This window comes from Hemibagrus wyckioides, linkage group LG01 (assembly GCF_019097595.1).
Source record: "Hemibagrus wyckioides isolate EC202008001 linkage group LG01, SWU_Hwy_1.0, whole genome shotgun sequence".
NCBI lineage: Eukaryota > Metazoa > Chordata > Actinopteri > Siluriformes > Bagridae > Hemibagrus > Hemibagrus wyckioides.
In genome coordinates, this window is record NC_080710.1 from 4876571 (window position 1) to 4895547 (window position 18977).

At 39.1% G+C, this 18977-nt stretch overlaps 1 protein-coding gene across 7 annotated transcripts in view; it reads right to left on the minus strand.

Annotated features, from left to right (window-relative positions):
- The window catches only part of kcnc3b (potassium voltage-gated channel, Shaw-related subfamily, member 3b), a 65341-nt gene that overhangs the window by 11698 nt on the left and 34666 nt on the right, over positions 1-18977 (minus strand). For 3 of the 7 annotated variants that reach the window (XM_058399682.1, XM_058399665.1, XM_058399656.1), the window contains 2 exons: positions 12983-13964; positions 9690-10821 (listed from right to left, as the gene is read on the minus strand). In XM_058399682.1, coding sequence (XP_058255665.1) covers positions 9830-10821; positions 12983-13910 — 1920 coding nt within the window. In that variant the 5' untranslated portion in view covers positions 13911-13964 and the 3' untranslated portion in view covers positions 9690-9829. Of the gene's footprint in view, positions 1-2351; positions 2393-6737; positions 6759-9683; positions 10822-12982; positions 13965-18977 lie in introns of those variants that run through there. The other 4 variants (XM_058399674.1, XM_058399706.1, XM_058399691.1 and 1 more) reach the window with 3 other exon arrangements.

Below are 18977 nucleotides of genomic sequence, written 5' to 3' on the forward strand. Positions count from 1 at the left end.
CTCTTTTTATTTTGTTAAAAACACCTTACCTAGACTAGTGTTTGGGACACACTTTAAAACCAGAATTATTGAATCATTTACAAATAAAGTACATTTTTGGTTTGGTTTTGATCGACTTTCGGGACTTGTGGATACCTCAGCAACCTCCAACAGCGCTCTAAAAAAATCACACTTCCCTTGACTGTGTGGTCATAAAACCTTTGCTGGGAGATCATAAGCGTGAGAAAACGTGAATATACATCAAATATTCCCGTTGAATCATATTAAACTAAACACTGTTTTGGATATTTTCTTATATCAGATATTAACGTATGACATCAGGCTTATGACTGTCCTCAGGTTTGGCTTAAAATGACCAGACAATTAAGTGAAAGTGCAAGCAGCTTCTTTCCATCCACAATTTCATTCTTTCCCCCTTCTCTGTTTATATATATATATTTTCTTTCTCGCAATCTCTCTCTTTTCTGGTGTGTGTTAGCTGGAAAGAGTGTGTGTTAGCTGGAAAGCATGAGGAAAAGGGGAAAACGACAGTTCCCTCTTTAAATAGATGATCAGGACACATGCAAACACACAAATACACACACACACACACTTATACATATGTACACACACTGGCTGTGGAAGGCAACAGGTAAAAATACTACATCTAATACAGCGTGATACACTGAATATTCACTGAATTTGCCAGATTATTAGTACTGTAACTAATAACATGGCAACCATGTTGAAGAAAACACACACTTCATCACACAAATCATCGAGGCAGAATTTAGTCAGTTATGTCATGCTACGTATCAGTGTGTGGTAAAAAATAAAATGATTCTCTACAGCTATTTCTTTTCTGTCTTTCTCTGAGCCACAGGAAGCTTTAAAAGTCTGTGAGAAAAGCTCTGAAAGATATAGGAATAGCCTCGACTTGAAACACACAAGCACACACACAAACTCAAGGGCATCTAAACACAAACAAGGTCACAATAGCTTACAAACACTAATTAGCAACCAGACATAAAGACAAAGCTTACAGATACACCCACCACCATGTTTCACAGAAACTCTAGTCAGCTGAGAGATTCATTTTTCCTCATTTTTTTTAAATTATTATTCATATCTGTGAGTTTGATTTCACTCTTTTCTGCTTCCCAGAGGCCAGAATTGGGGATGCAGTGAAGCACAAATTAGCTGAAACTAGCTGAAAATATGCAAAATGTCTAGCAAAACTTTCAATACTAAACACTAATTTACATGCTACGTGTGTACGTTAGTCCTTATCAGACTAGAATACATGGAAACAAGTTAACGCTCATGCTAAAAACGCCTCGATTCCAATTGGTCGGAAGGTGTACATTCATTTTCTACAACTGCTACTGCGAGGTTTAACTCAATAATCTCTTTATAAGACAGTTCTACAGTAACAAAGGTAACAGTACTGTACAACAAACATAGTAAAAGCTTGTCTAATTAGTGATATTGTAAAATTGTCTGTTTCACAGACAATCCCCAACTTTTGTATAATAAAAACGAAGAAAAACTACGACGTGGAATTCTTTAAAAAAAATAAAAAATTCAAAGCATTGCCAAATCAGTCATTGTTATAAAGTGAATTATTTCATATATTTTGTACTTGAAGTGAAATTGTGATTACAATGGAAATTTTAGAAGATAAAAATAATAGAATATAGAATAATAATAAAATAATAGAAAATAATAGAAAATAAATAAAAAAAATGCAGACAAATCTTTATTTAATTCAGTCCAGGAAATGCTTTTCTCAAATATTATAAATATTTGTTAAATATATTAAACAATAACTTTGAATCTAAAACATTTATACCATTTTTCTAGCACATCCTTTTTTTTGCGAATTTTGTGTAAATAAAGAAAAAACAAAGGAGGTTTTTGGGAGTGGGAATAGAACAGGACAATGACTGGGTGATGGAAGGATGGATAGATGGATGGATGGATTCTGAGAAAATGGAGGTGTTAGGCCAGCGTTTGTGTGTTAAATCCATATTAAACTGAGAGCAAACTAATGGGATTGTTGCGTCAAACCAAAATACTGAAACAGAGACGAGGTGTATGTCATATACCACAGTGCTGTCAAGCTGTTGAATCTGATTGGTGAGGAAAAATGACAAAGGCTGTCAAATCACTGTGGTGTAACAGGAATAAAACACTTCTGGACAGGAAAATAATCAACTTGACCATTCATTATTGGTAATTTGACTATTATCCTATAACAGCACAACCCCACAGAGTAGATGATATACACCGCTTATATACAAAATACCTACCAACTGCATGAAATTGCAATAAACACAATAAAGTACAGAATTAGCATATAGAATACCTACCCACAGTCACACCTATGAAATACTGGCACTGCACTGGCGGCCTGGAGAGATGGATGGAGAATGAGATGAGTGTTAGTCAGTGGAGAGCAAGCAATAAGCAATGGAGAGTGAAAGACATGAAAAGACAAAGAAGGTGCGCAAACATCAAAACCAGCTTCACATTCTTTAAAATATCTCTAAAAACTGTTTGTCCTGCTGTAAGGTGTACATATGATTACGTCTTCATCTTTTTCAGAGGGAAAAAGACATCTGTTAAATGTATGTAACAGAGTAAAATCGAGTCCCGTGGTCTAATTCGAGTAGGTTGCGGTTTGCTAGCAGATCTAAAATACTAGCTAACCCACAGACTAACAGGCTGAACCATCAACTAAAATAGCCATAACATGTTTTAAGCCATAACCTAGCATTAAACAGCCTTAAACATGAACTAGCATCGTAGAAAACAGGGTAACCACAAAACTAGCATTACTACACACATGCTAAACCATAAACTAAAATTATAGCTAACAGTTAATACTATTTTTAATATGCATCACCATAAACTAGTGCTGTAGTAAATAAAAGCAGTTTTAAACCATAGCCTAGTATTGTACACAATGTTTAATCACCAAACTAGATAAATTCATATCAGATCACTGGATCTGAGCCACTAGAAAACTAGCTAACCCTCAAGCTAGCATTAATATAGACTAGCTGATGTAAATGTTTGACCCTTTCAACTAGCAATAAACAGGCTCTCTAGCATTGTAGTAAATGGCTTAACCGACAAACTAGCATTAACATACCTCAGCGTTGTATTCATCAGTTAAACCACAAACTAGCATTTACATACATCAGCTCCTCCAAGCTAGCTTTGAACATGCTAAACCATGAACTAGAATGGACATAAACGCTATTTTTTGAAAAGTTTTGCGTCTATCCAAGGACGCTTTAATGACTAACTAAAAATTTTTAGCAGAATGTACTTTGATTTATCTAATTGTTAAGACACATTAGGCAAACTATATTAATGTTTATTTTTTATTTCTTGTGTAGCAATCATCCTTTAACATTCTAGCATATTAATGAATGTTGTGAATGTCCATAAGCATTCATTTCTTTAATTAGGTCATGGTTGTGTATTGCCATGAAGGCCATATGTACACCCAGATCTTCGAGATGCTTGTTCCTGCAACATGTCAGTGTATTGATCTGCAAGGCAGTTAAAAATGGAAAGGGTTTGTATTACCCACAATTAAATTCTATTGATCCGGACTCGACCAGAACGCAAATCAAGAGGTTTGTTTAGCGCGTCAAGATGTGTATCTTGTAACACAAGAGCTCTTGCAAAGTCTCCTAAACCACTTAGCCTCTGTGGGCTAGCCTAGCCACAGCTAAACAGGCATCCAAGTGGCTAACCTCAGGAAGGGCCAGACTGCTTAGAACACTAGCTATGATACCCTATCAATATGATAAGATACACCTTAAAGAACTGGTTTTAATATTTGAAGGCACATAGTACAGAGTAGCTGAGCTCATGCTGAGGTCAAAGGTCATGCAGATGAACATTTGAAAGGCAGGACAATGAAATGTGTGAATTGATAGAAATATCGAACCGCTAATGTATTGCAAAATGAACCCCCTTTAAAAAAAACAAAAACATTCAGATATTTAAAAAATAAAATAAAAAAAGACCATATTTTCCAGACTTGTCGCTATGAAGTATAAACTTTTTAAAAAAAAAAAAAAATTGATATATTTCTTTTCCCTCAAAAAAGCATGATATTGTGATGCTAATGATTATTTTAATATTTCTCTAGCATCAAGTTAATAGTTAAATGTTATGACATGTTCAGTAAAGAATGTTCAAAAATGTTTTTTTACTATTAGCTAGAACTAGCATTTAGCTACTGATCCTGTTGAGGTAGTAGTACAATTATTAGCTATAAAAGTTCTATACACTAAATTGCCCATTGTTTTTTTCTTCAGTTGGAAAAAGGGTGGTAAATATTATATTATTTATTGTATTTATTTATTATAATTGCTCGTCATTGCATTCATTTGTTAGCTACTATGATTGTCGTTGCATTCGCTAAACGGCAAAATACTTGTCTTATAGTCTGGAAAATGCAGTGCTACTTACCTACCTGTTTTCTGACCTGCCAACCTTCATAGACAAATAATGCATTGTCCCACAATTGGGAGTGGGGGAGGGGTATTTAAAAATACGTTTTTATACGAAATAGTCCTTTCGCAAATCAGTGTAAATTTATGATATTTGCACTTTTGTTCTATTTTTGAGGAAAACGTTGTTACAAATGTTCACTCATGCTTCGACCATGACTGACTTCTGACTTCAAAACATCTCCGTCTGCATAGTTAACTGATGTCAACTATATAACGATAGCTACAGTAGATGTGACGTTAAAGAAATCAAAATGTTCACTGTTTATTTCACCCTGAAGGAAACCGAAGAAATGCATCTTTTTTTAAGCAAGAAAATTTGAGCACTGGCCAGATGATAACACTAATAATATGGGTGGGAAGGGGCGGGGCTTTCAGAGGGTGTCAGTTAATATCGGAGCTGGCCGCTGTCAATCATACCAGATTCATACGACGATCACATCTTTTGGCGAACTTTTGAGTGATAACTCGTACTGATGCAATCTGACGCTAAACAGTGGCGCCAAGGTTGGCAGGTTTGCGTTTTGCCTTCATGAACTGTAATACTTCTCACTGGTACAATTATACTGTAACAAATATATTAACTGTTTATACGATTATGGGGAAGAGTAGAAGACAATAAGGACAACCACCAGTGCTATAAATATAAATGTTTAAGCAAACACTGACACGCCCACCCAGAAACACACCACACACACACACACACACACCACACACACAAACAAACTAAAAAAGAGTGAAGATGAAGATTTAGGAAGAGAATCCTTATGGAGGAAGAGGAGGAGGAACTCGCGGTAGAGAGAACCAAGCTAAAGGCCCTGGTGTCGAGTCATAGTGTTACTATGGCAGTCAGCTGCATACATTCAAGCGCAGAGCAGCTGGAATCCAAATGGCCAAACCAGCACAAATGCATGTGCTTACACACACCCACACACACCCAGTGTGTTTGTGTTGTGTGTCTGAACAGCACAACTTATATATTATTAAGCACTTACACATGGGCAAACCTTTAATACACTTACACTTTCATATCCAGAGCAAGTTCTGTGTGTGTGTGTGTGTGTGTGTGTGTGTGTTAGGTGTTAAAGATACCATGATACACAATAACCTGGATATATCTTTGTCCCAAGGTGTCCAAAGAGTTTCATATGACATAGTTTAGAAATCATGAAGACATTAGGTGCTCACAAAGCAGGTATCTAACTAATGGTCCCCATAAACAGGTAAACAAGTAAAAAGCAAACACACACCATCCAAAATTGTGTGTGTGTGTGTACATGCTTCCAAATTTTGGTTAATAAAAGCAGTATACTTTGTGGAGTCAAATCTGTCAAAATATTCCTATCTGTGAGGTATTTGGCTGGTCCCCACAAGGAGAACTGTTTTTTAATCAATTAAAACAAACCTTTTGGGTTAGTGAGGTTACGGTTAGGGTTAGATTTAGGTGTAGTACAGCATTAATTAGCTGAATTAATAATGCTGAAGGATGGTGCTCACAAACATTGTCAATAGGTATGTGTGTGTGTGTGTTTGAGCTTGCTCTGGATGTTACAGTAAGACAAACGAGCATGGTCTGTCTGGTTTATCTACACTACAATGCTGCAGCTGAGCATGTAAGGTATAAGGGTTTAGTGTGTAGGGCTTTAGGGTTTATTAGGACCTTGCAGTATTCCAAGACTCGTTCTTACCTTCCCTGTCAACCTGTCAGTCTGTCCAAATGTCCCTGTGTCTGTCTGTCAACCAGTCAGCCACACGTCAGTGTGTGTCCACACCTCACACTTACTCAACTCACAACAAACCTGACACACTTACCCACCTACACACACCGAAACACACACACACACACTGAAGAGAGCTGAAGTAGTGAGGTTGTGTGTGTGAAGTCTCACAGGTCTCATCTCCTATTTCACTTCATCTCCTATCCCGTTTTTCCTTCTGTCCCTCTCTTCTGTCGGCCTCAGACCTGAGGACACCACTCACACAACCTCACTCTGACCTCAATTTGAACCTTTGACCTTTAACCCTGGAGGGACTCTTGTCCCAAACCAGGGCTGAAAGTCTCTTGAAGAAGACAGAGCAGGAAAAAAAGGGCAAAACACGTTAAGAACAAGATAAGCCACGTCACAAAACACATGTCTCACACGCGCACACACACATACACACAAGGCGCAGAGAGGACAGGGTAACACTAAAACAGGAAGTAGAATGAAGAAGCCCACATACAAACGCGTGATATGACACAACCTGAAGAGAGAGACAATACAGAGGGGGTGAGATAACACCAAGCATACACACACACTCTCACGCACACACACACACACACGAATAATCTGCAGTTCCATGTTCCAGTTTCATGTGATTCATTTGAACCCAACCAGTGCAACACACACACACACACACACACACACCTACTGCAGTGGAATATACAGAGTGTAGGGTTGGTTTACACATATTCTGCTTTGAAGTGTGTTAAAGCTACACATCCGTTAATATGTTAATATGATATCTGCACTCAGGCATCTCTATCGTTTTGTCAGAATTCACTGTATCACTGTTGAATGAAAAACAGGTGATTAATGATCAGGAAATAACCAATCATGAATGACAGCTCATGTATAGCCAGGTATTGCTGACGCGTGCTGCGCTCATGTCATACTATATCATTACTACACTCTACATTATATTACATTGTATACATTATATAACGCAATCGGTGCTCGGGACAAGCAGATATCGTATTCATATTCAATCGGTGGCTGAGTATGTTCAACAACCAGAGGAGAACATTTTTATTATTGACTTTCACAAAACAAAGGTTAGTAGCTGTTCTATGTTTACATTTTCTTCTACTCGTGTTTATGTTGACGTGTTTCTTGTTGGTAAGATGCATCTCGATTCTGTAACGCTAAAGCAAACCACTACCTCAGAATCCGGCCACCTGCTGGATTAATTCATGGATGATGTACGATCATTTAACTTTTATTTTAACACTGACAAAACTTCGTTAAAACAAAGCTTTGCCTACGTAGTGGAAAAGGGGCGGGGCTACCAGACGCTCATGCAGGATCAGAAAAATATTTCAAAATGGCCGATGGCACTAATGTTTTTGAAATTAGCTGACGATGTGTGATTTATTTTTATCAATTCACCATATGACGTAAACAATGACAACGATATACTAATTTGTTTCTCTTAACTATTAGTTATGTTTCCATGGCAACGAAAACACAGGACAGGGCAGCACACTGGATCTTTTACTTTTTTATGGCTGTAATGGCTTCAAACATGAACACAGCACATGTGAAAGCAATCAAAATCCAAATAATATTTTAAATATATTTCCTGTTTCCACTTTCACATCTACGTCAACTAATTCCAGCTAATTCTATGCGAGGATTAGCATTACGACTGCGAACGTTGTGTGGACGGGAAGCAGAATGTGTGTGAAACGTCCCTTTAACTCTTGACTCGGTTCCTACACGGAACACACAAACACTCATAAAATACACACAAATACAAATATACACTCAGTAGAGACTACAGGGGGAAAAAAACACACATGAACACATGGACATGTACATTTCGCTTTCTGTTTATGTGTGTATCTGTTTTGATGTCCCTGTATCTCTGCTGTATTTTCTGGACTATAACACACTTTGAGACACTAGAAGACAAAGGTGTCCTGCCTTAGCAGTTCCATTAACGGGTCTACTTCTGAAATCAAAGGCAAAGCTGATATTTATGTGCATGCTCAAGACGTAACAGGTTTGAAATTACAGCGTGGAAAGTTAAAGTGCTGCCCATAAACTTTGAACAACATTTAGCTAAAGGTATGATTAGTGTTAGCTAGCTAGTTTCTTTGAGCTCTGTAGGTTCATTAAAGCAAACACTAGCACATCAAACTTCACTGATATGATAGATCTTCAGCAACGTTGGAACTGAACTCTTTGGGTTTTCTATAAGCACAGACGATTTCGTTTGGAATCGAAAAGAAAAAGATTTAATAGTTCACCCTACTATTGACATGGTACTCCAGGATTTATAGTATTTACATGGTGCATTTAATTTTTGAACCAAAGTTCACTCTTAGCTGAGCAATGGCTAATGGACACAATTAGCTATACAAGGATAACGATCGTCAGTATTCGTTGTTTTTGTTACTTTATAGAAAGGGGAAAATCAACAGTGCATGATTCCGAACAGCTCAGTTATTTAAAAAAAAAAAAAAAAGAGGAAAGGAGATAGAGGGAAAAAAGAGCATTTTTGAGTGAAAATGTTTGTTTTGTGTGTGTGAGAGAGAAAGAAATTATAGTGTCTTCATGGTATATCAGGTACTGCATATGTATAGGTATATAGTATCCAGACTTGAACCTACAACTGGCCATGAGAAACAGAAAGTTCCAGAACATGAGAGGTCATGAAAGTGGACCATTAATGACTGACACTTTTTCCATGCTTTTACCATGCTCTTGAGTAGATGATATCATACAGAGTTAGTTCCAGTCCACTGATCTGATTGGACAAGAGGCGCTTAGTAGAACTGTCCTGTTTATTTTCGCTGGTGTAATCCAGCTACATGACAGGCTGTCAGTGGGCGTGGCTTCTTTTGGCCGTGTTGTGTCTTGGGATTAATTTCTTAGTTACAAAACTACCTAGTTAGATTGTTCCTTCAGGTTTTACTGTTTATAATGTAGGTTTGTAATCAAGGTCCAGGTCATTCAAGGTCATACTGTACATATATATTATAATGATATTACACATCATAAACCAGGAGAGTTAAATGCCAACTTCCTGTTAGACAGTTTTTCTACTTGTTTTGGTCATTTCCACGCTATTTCATGTAAACTTCGAAAGAAAAAGTTCTGCTTTGCGAAAGTCAATAAAACAGCACTTCAGCATCTCTGAATAAAAAACGAACAGCCTGGCCATGAATTCTGCTCGTCTCGGAGGCTATTCATTTTCAGCAGGGTGTAACAGAGATGGCGCAGCCTCAAGGAATTATGACATCATTAGAGAGCTAAGAGCTAATCTGAGGCGACTTATAGTCCAGGAAATACGGTGGGTATTCATTCTGGAGTAAACTGACCACTCTGTTTAGAACATATGAGTAACACAAAGTATGTGTTTGTGTGTTTGTTTATGTGTGTGTATCTGTGTGTACGTGCATACCTTTCCGGACGTTGGATTCTGAGGGTCTGAAGTCACGTGTGTTCAGCAGGAAGCATGCTCGGTCCTGCTGGTAGCGCTCGCGTGTTCGGGCCACCGGACTGCGCTCGTCCGGACTCAGCACCTGGTCTATGGTGGGACAGTCCTCATTAGCCAGCGCCGCACTCGCCGCGTCCCCGTTCTGCTTCGAGTCTGACGGAGGGAAAGATGAGGAGAGAGAGGGAGAGAGAGCGAGAGAAGGACAGAGATGAAGAGCAAGGGAAGCAAGTGAAGACAAAGGAGGAAAATAGAAAAGAGAGAGGAATGACAAGAAAAGGAGAAGGATGGAGAAAAAGAGAGAGAAAAGGGAAAGAGGAAGAAGTATGAAGCGGACAAGAAAGAGGGAGAGAGAAAGGAAGATGAGAAGAAGGAACAGGGAGAATGTAGGAGAGGGAAAAAAGGGGAGAAGAAGAATAACAAAGTGGAAGATTAAGAGACAGAGGAAGGAAATGGGAAGAGTGAGGGATTGTAAGGGGGAGAGCAGGAGAAGTGAGAAGGAGAAAGGGTAAGAGAGAAACAGAGGATAGAAGAAAGAAAAGAGAAGGAGACAGAGTTAGAAAAAGTGGAAAAGAAGGGAAGAGGAAAGAGAAAGATGGAGAGTGGGAAAGTCGTTGAGGGAAAATAAAGGAGGATAAGAGAGAGAGAGAGAAATGGTAGAAAAGAGAGAGGAATAAGAGGATGTAGTAAAGAGATACAGGATGAGAAAGCCGGAAAAAGAAATGAAAGGGAGAGAAAGAATGGGGAAATGAGAAGAATGGAGAGAGGGAGAAAGAGGAAGACAGAAAGGAAGAGACAGACACATGAGGGGATGGATAAAAAAGGGTATGAAGGAGAAGAAGGGAGAGAGAAAAAAAGAAGGAGGAGTAGAGGCAGAGAAAGAATGAGTGGAGGAAAAAGAGAGATGGAGAAGGTGAAGGTGGGAGATGAAAAGAAAGAGGGAGAAAACAGGATTGAGAAATAGGAGGAAGTTGAGCGAAAGAGAAAGAGAGGGCAATGCAGAAAAAAATGAAAGGATGGCAAGATGAGACACGGCCAGTGGAAAAGGAGAAAGAGTAAATTTGAGAAAAGGAAGAGAAGAGAGGAAGAAAGAGGAATAAACATTCTGCAGCAGCCAGGAAAAAAAAGATGCAGAACAAGAAAAGGAGGAAAATATCGTCACTTTCAAGGTCGTCACAAGGAGGGGGCGGGGCTAGAATATATATATATATATATATATATATATATATATATATATATATATATATATATATTATAAGGGGGTGTGGTCAGGCTGCTGTCATAGCCAATCACATCATGCCATTTTAGCAGCAGTAATAATAAGCATCTGGCTGTTGTGTAAGAGCCTTTGGGACATATCAGCGACTTCCTGTAACGGCTGTAAACACAGAGAGTCTGGGATTTAATTAGAGACTTTATTGATTGGGTTCATTCTATTATTTCCACTTGAATGAACTCTGGAGAGAGCCGTTCGATTCACACACTGCCACTGTCTCTCCGCTGTCAATTATGCATTATATCAAAGCACTCTGATTGGTCAGAATATTCCACAATAACAAGAAGTGGACGCTATAAACAGTGGACAATATATCTTATATATGCTGTGATTCAACCAAAACCAAAATATCATTGTTGTTACGGTGAAATTTCCATTATGGAGGAGCATGGAAGGAGTCTCCAGTGTCAAAGGGTTTAGCTTTAGACTTAATAAACAACACCATGTATCAACGCTTAATTGAACAGACAACGGACAACAGAAGCGAATACACGTGAGAAAACTTGAAAACCAGATTCCATTTCCAGATACTATCGTCAACCATCCCAAGCCTAGCTGGTGGAGGAACGTTTGCTCCACATAGTCAAATGCAACTATTATGTCGCTTTAATGAGTGAAAATTGTTTCATTTGGCAAAATGGCACTTGCCCTCATAGCTAGGTTAAGCTACGTTAACATGCCTTCGCAATTCACGCACTACAACAGCAAAATACAAGGCTGCGACTCGATTATTTTAGTTTACTTCAATGCTAGTTTGTTAGTTCTTTGAAAATTATACAATTTGCTTCTTCGGTCAGCATTTTCTACCCCTCATTCCCCCCCACCCAAGTTTTACCGGCGGTGCTGTAGACATTTAAAAAAGGTTCTAACTTTAAGGTCTGATATGAGGTAAATAATTGTGAATTAAATTAGGAAGAAGTTAAAATGGCTGACCTTTCGGAATGATTCATTATCAGGCCACAGACAGCACCTGCTGTTTACACTGCACTGTTTATGTAGGACTGTTTCTGAAATGCCTATGAGCTAAAAGCCTCCTGGGATCTTCAGTGGTGGGACTGTGTATACAAAAAAATGAATGAGTGTGTGTGTGTGTGTGTGTGTGTATGTGTGTGTGTGTGTGTGTGCTTGGCAGATGGAATGCTTTGGGCTCATATGTACTCACTAGTTGATCATAAATACGAAATCATTTATAATGGAGGTGTCTCCTGAGGGGGAAAAAAAACACTGACTTAAGCACACACACACACACACACTGCTTTAAATATGCTTAAATGCTCTGTATTGTTTTACCATTGTGTCTATATCGTATACCCTGCCTACTGAATGATTCAGCATGTTCAACAAAATCGAATTAGAAAATCCATTTCCTGGACTCTTACATGCTGAGAAATAAGGATCAGGGGTGTCATTAATGTCACAATTATACACTATCACTTTTTTCTTAATGCTGCCACGATGTTAGTTTTGAGGAGCCATGAGGTTGATGTAGCTAATAAGCAAAGCCTGCAGCTATCAGTTTAGCCTCATACCTACAATTTGAGTTGTTAGCATCTCAAGCAGACTTGTTTGCATGGTTTCTAACACAATACGTCAATTATCTATTAAAAAATACAAATACATTTAGAGTTAGTGTAGGACATCGCATAACTCTGCTTATGTGTTAAGCATCAATCTTTGGTAGGAGGCGTGGCCTAAAGTTTTACAGTTACATTAGAGTTTATTTTATATCATAAGGTTCTCAAGTGGACACACAGCTAGGGACATGCTGTTAAAGGGAAGTAATCAATGACCGGTGGGGTGGTGTGATGCGGCCCAATGGGATGCCACCCCAAAGCTCTGACACCGGAGACTCCTTCCAAAAATGTTACTAAAGACTTCACCATATCGACCAGAAAAAGAAAAAGAAAAACTTTTGGCCTGTTAGTCAAGTCTGTCTTTTCCCGTTCCTGATAAATAATGAAATTAAAAATTAAATTAAAAAGTTGCTTACCTCTGTTAATTTCTATGATCTCCTCCTGAGCGAGAGGACAGTCTCCAGTGAGTCCGCCTGAGCCCATGACCCCGCCCAGAACGTTACCCAGGATCCTCTGAGGTGAAGCAGTAGCCATAGCCAGAGCGTCAGGCTTGCAGTAGTTGGGCGAGCCGGGCTGTGGGGCTCGTGGAATGTGTTTATTCTTTTTCTTGGGCAGCTTCTGCTTGGCCATGGCCAGTGAGTAGTACATGCCGAAGTTGTTGACAATGACGGGCACAGGCATGGCAATCGTCAGCACACCAGCCAGGGCACACAGAGCACCAACCAACATACCCGACCACGTCTCAGGGTACATGTCACCGTACCCCAGAGTCGTCATGGTGACCACGGCCCACCAGAAACCGATGGGGATGTTCTTGAATCTAGTGTGGTTACTGGCCGTGGGGTCATTGGGGCTGGCGCCGATGCGTTCGGCATAGTAGATCATGGTGGCAAAGATGAGCACTCCGAGGGCAAGGAAGATGATAAGCAGGAGAAACTCATTGGTGCTGGCGCGAAGCGTATGACCCAGCACACGAAGCCCAACAAAATGACGCGTGAGCTTGAAGATCCTCAGGATACGGACAAACCGGACCACACGCAGGAAGCCCAGCATGTCCTTGGCCGCCTTGGATGAAAGGCCGCTCAGACCAACCTCTAGGTAGAATGGCAGGATGGCCACAAAGTCAATGATGTTTAGAGTGCTCTTGAAGAATTCAGCCTTGTCTGGGCAAAATATGACACGCGTAAACACTTCAAAGGTGAACCATATCACGCACACGCCCTCTACGTATGTAAGCCAGCTGTCCGTCACCACCTCGAAGAAGACCTCCTCGCGTGTCACGTTGCCCACCGTCACGTTCTCTGTCCGGTTGTAGACGGTGTTGAATGCCTCGTGCGTCTCCATGCAGAACGTCGAGATGGAAATGAGGATGAAGAGCAGCGAGCCAAACGCCACATACTACAGAGAAACAAAGGGAAACAAAGGAAAGAAGACAGTGTCACACTCAGCTATTCAGATGGATCTTTCACAAATAAATTGTTGGGAAAAGCAATTTTAGCTATCTTCATTTCAGAGATTTCAGTTATCTTGGCCCAGAGATTTCAGCTATCTTGATTTTAGATTTTAGCTATCTTGATTTCAGAGATTTCCATTATCTCGATTTCAGAGATTTCAGTTATCTTGAATCAGAGATTTCAGCTATCTTGATTTCAGATTTTAGCTATCTTGATTTCAGACATTTCAGTTATATTGATTTCAGAGATTTCAGCTATCTTGATTTCAAACATTTCAGCTATCTTGTCTCAGAGATTTCAGCTATCTTGATTTCAGTTATCTTTATTTCAGAGATTTCAGCTATTTTGATTTCAGAGTTTTCAGCTATCTCGATTTCAGAGATTTCAGTTATGTTTATTTCAGAGATTTCTGCTATCTTACCTCTTCTGCAATTTTAGGAATTAGTGAAATTGGCAGATTGGTTAATTGTCTTGGATCAAAAGTGCAGGTTGGTACAATATTGTTTATCTCCAAAAAGTTTTAAATGGTCGTAATAAACCAAAGTGAGATTTTCCTTGCTGATTTTTCTGTATATAACCTTACTGGACGTGGAGGTAGCTGGGCTTAATATTGTGTCATTACTTTACAGCAGTTTGCCAATTATTACAATTGGAATACATTTACAGATACAGTAATTCTGTCCAAGTTATTTCCTTGCAGTCATTCCTTCACCAGCATTCTCTGTTGAAGTTATCAGCACAAAAAAATGCTGAGAATCTGCAAAGCTGCTCTTCATCTTATAGACCTAAAGTAAGTTTTTCCACTTTACCCATGACACTGGAGACTCCTTCCTCACCCCATGTCAGCAATTAGTTACAGTCCTTACTTCAGAGTTGACCATTTATCGCAACAAGCACACTGATATAAACCTTGTGGCCCTGTCAGGGCCGCCGTTATGGTAAATTATTCAACATGTCCTGACCAATCAGGACCGAGAATTTCAATATTTTATTTCAATATCCGGGTCCATAATGTTCTGTTTGGTCTAAATGTGTAAACTGGGTCTTCATCAGTAGAGCATCAGAGCAAACGCTGGCCTAGATTCCTATATTCAGGTTCTGGTCCTACACACACAAATACACACACACACACACACCTGCACAGTGGACCACACACGGTCCTGTACACACACCTTTCTCTCAGCACATACACTACCAGTTAAAGGCAACTTCAGGTAGAACATGACATTGTTGTTGATTGCATTTATTAATATTGTGTATATTAAGGGCTTGTATTGTGATAGAATAATATCAGGAAGGTGTACAAGACAATGGTGAGAACGGCCATGCTGTATGGTTTAGAGACAGTGTCACTGAGGAAGAGACAGGAGTCAGAGCTGGAGGTAGCAGAGCTGAAGATGTTGAGGTTCTCTTTGGGAGTGACAAGGTTGGACAGGATTAGGAACAAGTACATCAGAGGGACAGCTCATGTTGGACGTTTGGGGGACAAAGTTAGAGAGGACAGATTAAGATGGTTTGGACATGTCCAGAGGAGGGAGAGTGAGTATATTGGTAGTAGAATGTTGGACATGGAGCTGCCAGGCAGGAGGAAAAGAGGAAGGTCAAAGAGGAGGTATATGATGTAATAAATGAGGATATGAAGCTAGTGGGTGTTGAGGATGCAGAAGATAGGGACAGGTGGAGAGAGATGATCCGCTGTGGTCACCCCTGAAGAGAAAAGCCGAAAGAAGAAGAAGATTAAGGGCTTGTATTATGAAACTTTTTGTGTGTAACGTGATGACGCACCTGTTTCTGTTGAGTGTTCACAATATGGAGATTTGAACCCAAAGTGGGTGTGGCCTAATCCAGAAAGGTTGGTTTGGTTCCTAAATTAAATATGTATCCTACAGCTATACCTCAGGAAAATATCAGAAAACACAAAAAGTGTGTGAATTCCGGCTACATTCCTAACTACAGATGTGTGCAAGTTTTGTTTTGTTTTGTTTTGTTTCGTTTCGTTTCGGAGCTTCTTTACACCTTTCCTAATGAAATCCCAAAGACTTTGACCAGCCAGATACTAAGGATGAACATGAGCGAAGGCTCCAGATGCACGCTAACGCATGTACATAGTATTTATCTGTTTATTTGTAAGACGTCCCGTGAACATTTCTGACAAAACAAAAACGCTAACATCCGTGTCTGTCTACACCACATATCATTCCCAATAACATATTTGTATTAGGTTACATCTTCATAACGCGAGCGTTTATCGCATCTTGGCTCTAAATATAGAGACAATAGAAGACGGAAGGCGGAAGACGGAAAAAGAATCAGGGCTATTGATGTATAATTTTTTTAAAAATTTTTTTACACGTTCATGTTCACACAGAGGGATAGCGGGATAGTTTTACTCACTAAGCACTGACGGATAAATAATACATCAGAGAGGGAGAGAGAGAGAGAGAGGATGTGAGAGAGTGGCAGAGAGAGTGGGGTGTTGGATACAAACTCACTGCAGAGGGAAAAAAACCCTGTGCTGCATCTACACACGCACACACACACACTCTCTCTCTTATAAAGACCCAGATTTAGACCCCCCTCCACACACACACACACACACACACACACACACACAGCCACTCATGTGAATAAGATGCACAAGTAGTTGAGAGCTTTTTTTCCCTCTCTCTCCTATTAAGACCCACTTGTTTTTGTAACCAGCCATCCCCTTCTCCTTCCATCTTACGCAATCCCTCCGTTTCTTCCTCTCCCTTTCCTACCGCAGACTAAATGGAATGGAGAAAAAAAATATGAAAGACACGTCAAGGTGTCGGTATCTAATCACCAAGCCTTTTAATCCCAGCTATAAATCGTCTGGATTTGCATTAAATGGGATGATGATGATGATGATGATAATGATGATGATAAAAACAACAGTAAACCCTTTATTTTTAGAGCATTTATTATTTCTATATTTCACAGTGCTGCTGAGTTTCTAGATATTGTTGCTCTAACATCTAGTATTAACAGGATCTTGTGTTCTAGAACATTAAACATAGTAATAAGCCACTTCCTGACACGCTGTTAGCAGAAAACTACAACTTCAGAAATTAACAAATTAAAAACAATTTAAAGCGTAATTTAATTCAATAAAACAAAACCAGAACTCTTTATTAAATCAAATCAAAATAATTAAAATTTAGATAAAAACATTTAATAAAATTAAAATTATATTTAAAAAATGTAAAATAAATAAATAGATAAATAAATAAATAAATAAATAAATAAATAAATAAATAAATAATAATGATTATAATAATGATGATGATGATGATTATAATAATAATAATAATAATAATAATAATCATCATCATCATTATTATTATTATTTCTTTCATTATTATTATTATCATTATTATTATTTCGATTTTTTTTGTTTTGTTTAATGCAGGTTGGTTTCTTCATGGCTTTAAATCTAGATGTTATCATGAGGGTGTAACTGCAGTTTCCCATTCGTTACATATGCTCAAATATGAAGCACCTTTTTTTTCTTTTCTAAAGGTATACAGTTTCTATCATGAGGTTCATCTATCCCTAAATTCTCTCTCCCTCTTTCTCTCCATGCCTCTCAATCTTCAGCCTGACCTACTTACAATCTGCTGCAACTGAGATCCCCTTTTCCCCTCTCGCATCTATTTCTCATCTCTTCTCATCCTCCTTTCCCTCCCTCTGTCTCTCTCTCTCTCTCTCTCTCTGAAATGGCTCCATATTGTCTGGTAAAGCTAAGGTACCAGAAAGCTAGCCTAGTCCTGTGTGTGCTTAGGTGTGCTTAAGTGTAAGTGTGTGTGTGTGTGTGTGTGTGAGTTTGCTTCTGAGTGAGTCATACACACACAGTTGTAACACTGAGCCTTTCAGACAGAAGCCCCTCTCGGCTTACGCGCACACGGCTGTCAAGATTTGGAGCTGCGATGTTACTTAGCTGCTAATTCGCATTAAACTGGAAGTGTGTGCATGTGATTAGACTGGAAGTGAGGAGGGCTATCGATCGGGATATGGACCCATTCTTAAATTGACTTTATCTGAGCCTTTCAGAAGTTCTTCAACTTCCACGCCGAAGAAACAGAATATGCTTGTTCTAATGTGCTATATCCGTAGCGCGGATACGACAACGCCTGCCTCGTTACTTTAAAAATACAAGTACATGACATCATGTCTCCTTTTTTAAGCTAAGGCCATTTATTACTTCACTAGCGTCGGAGTTAACACATGCTCTATGCGATACAAATATTCTGTATTGTATTTGTAGAAATGGTGCGATGTAAGAAGCACTTTTTCATTAAATATAATCTATTTAGCGGTAATGCATTTTGACGTCAATTGGTCTCGTGCTTTTGAAAAAAAAAAAACGCCTGATGGCATTTATTCAAAGGTCTGGATGCTTGACTGGAAGTTTCCTAAATCCTGAAAATATCATCGTTTCTGGAAATCACCGGACAAACCACAATGACAACACAGGAACATAGAGACATTTCATAAAAGAACACCTTTGATAGAGCGGACGGCAATCAGCCCAAATCCAGCAACGACTCCATCAGTGAGCATCTGATGGAAAGGGAAGTGTTTCCGACAAAGGGAGGAGTAGAGTTACAAAGCATCAACTGGAGTCACGTCATGAGCGGTCTGAATTCTGAGAAATGGAATTACAGCTGACCTAAAGAAGAAAGTTGAAAAACGATGACATTTGTATTTTTTAATTGGGCTTATGCAGCCTGGCAGTCATGAGATTTGAACCCACAACCTTTTGGTTACTAGAAGCTTAATTTGGTGTAAATTGGTTAGGGGGAATATACTTATGGAACCATCAATGGTGGTAAGAAACAAAACAGAATGGTAGTGAATGGAATGATAATGAAAAGATGTGAAAATGGACAACGAACAGCTCCCCCTCTTCGATGGCTTGTGGTTAGGGTACAACCCA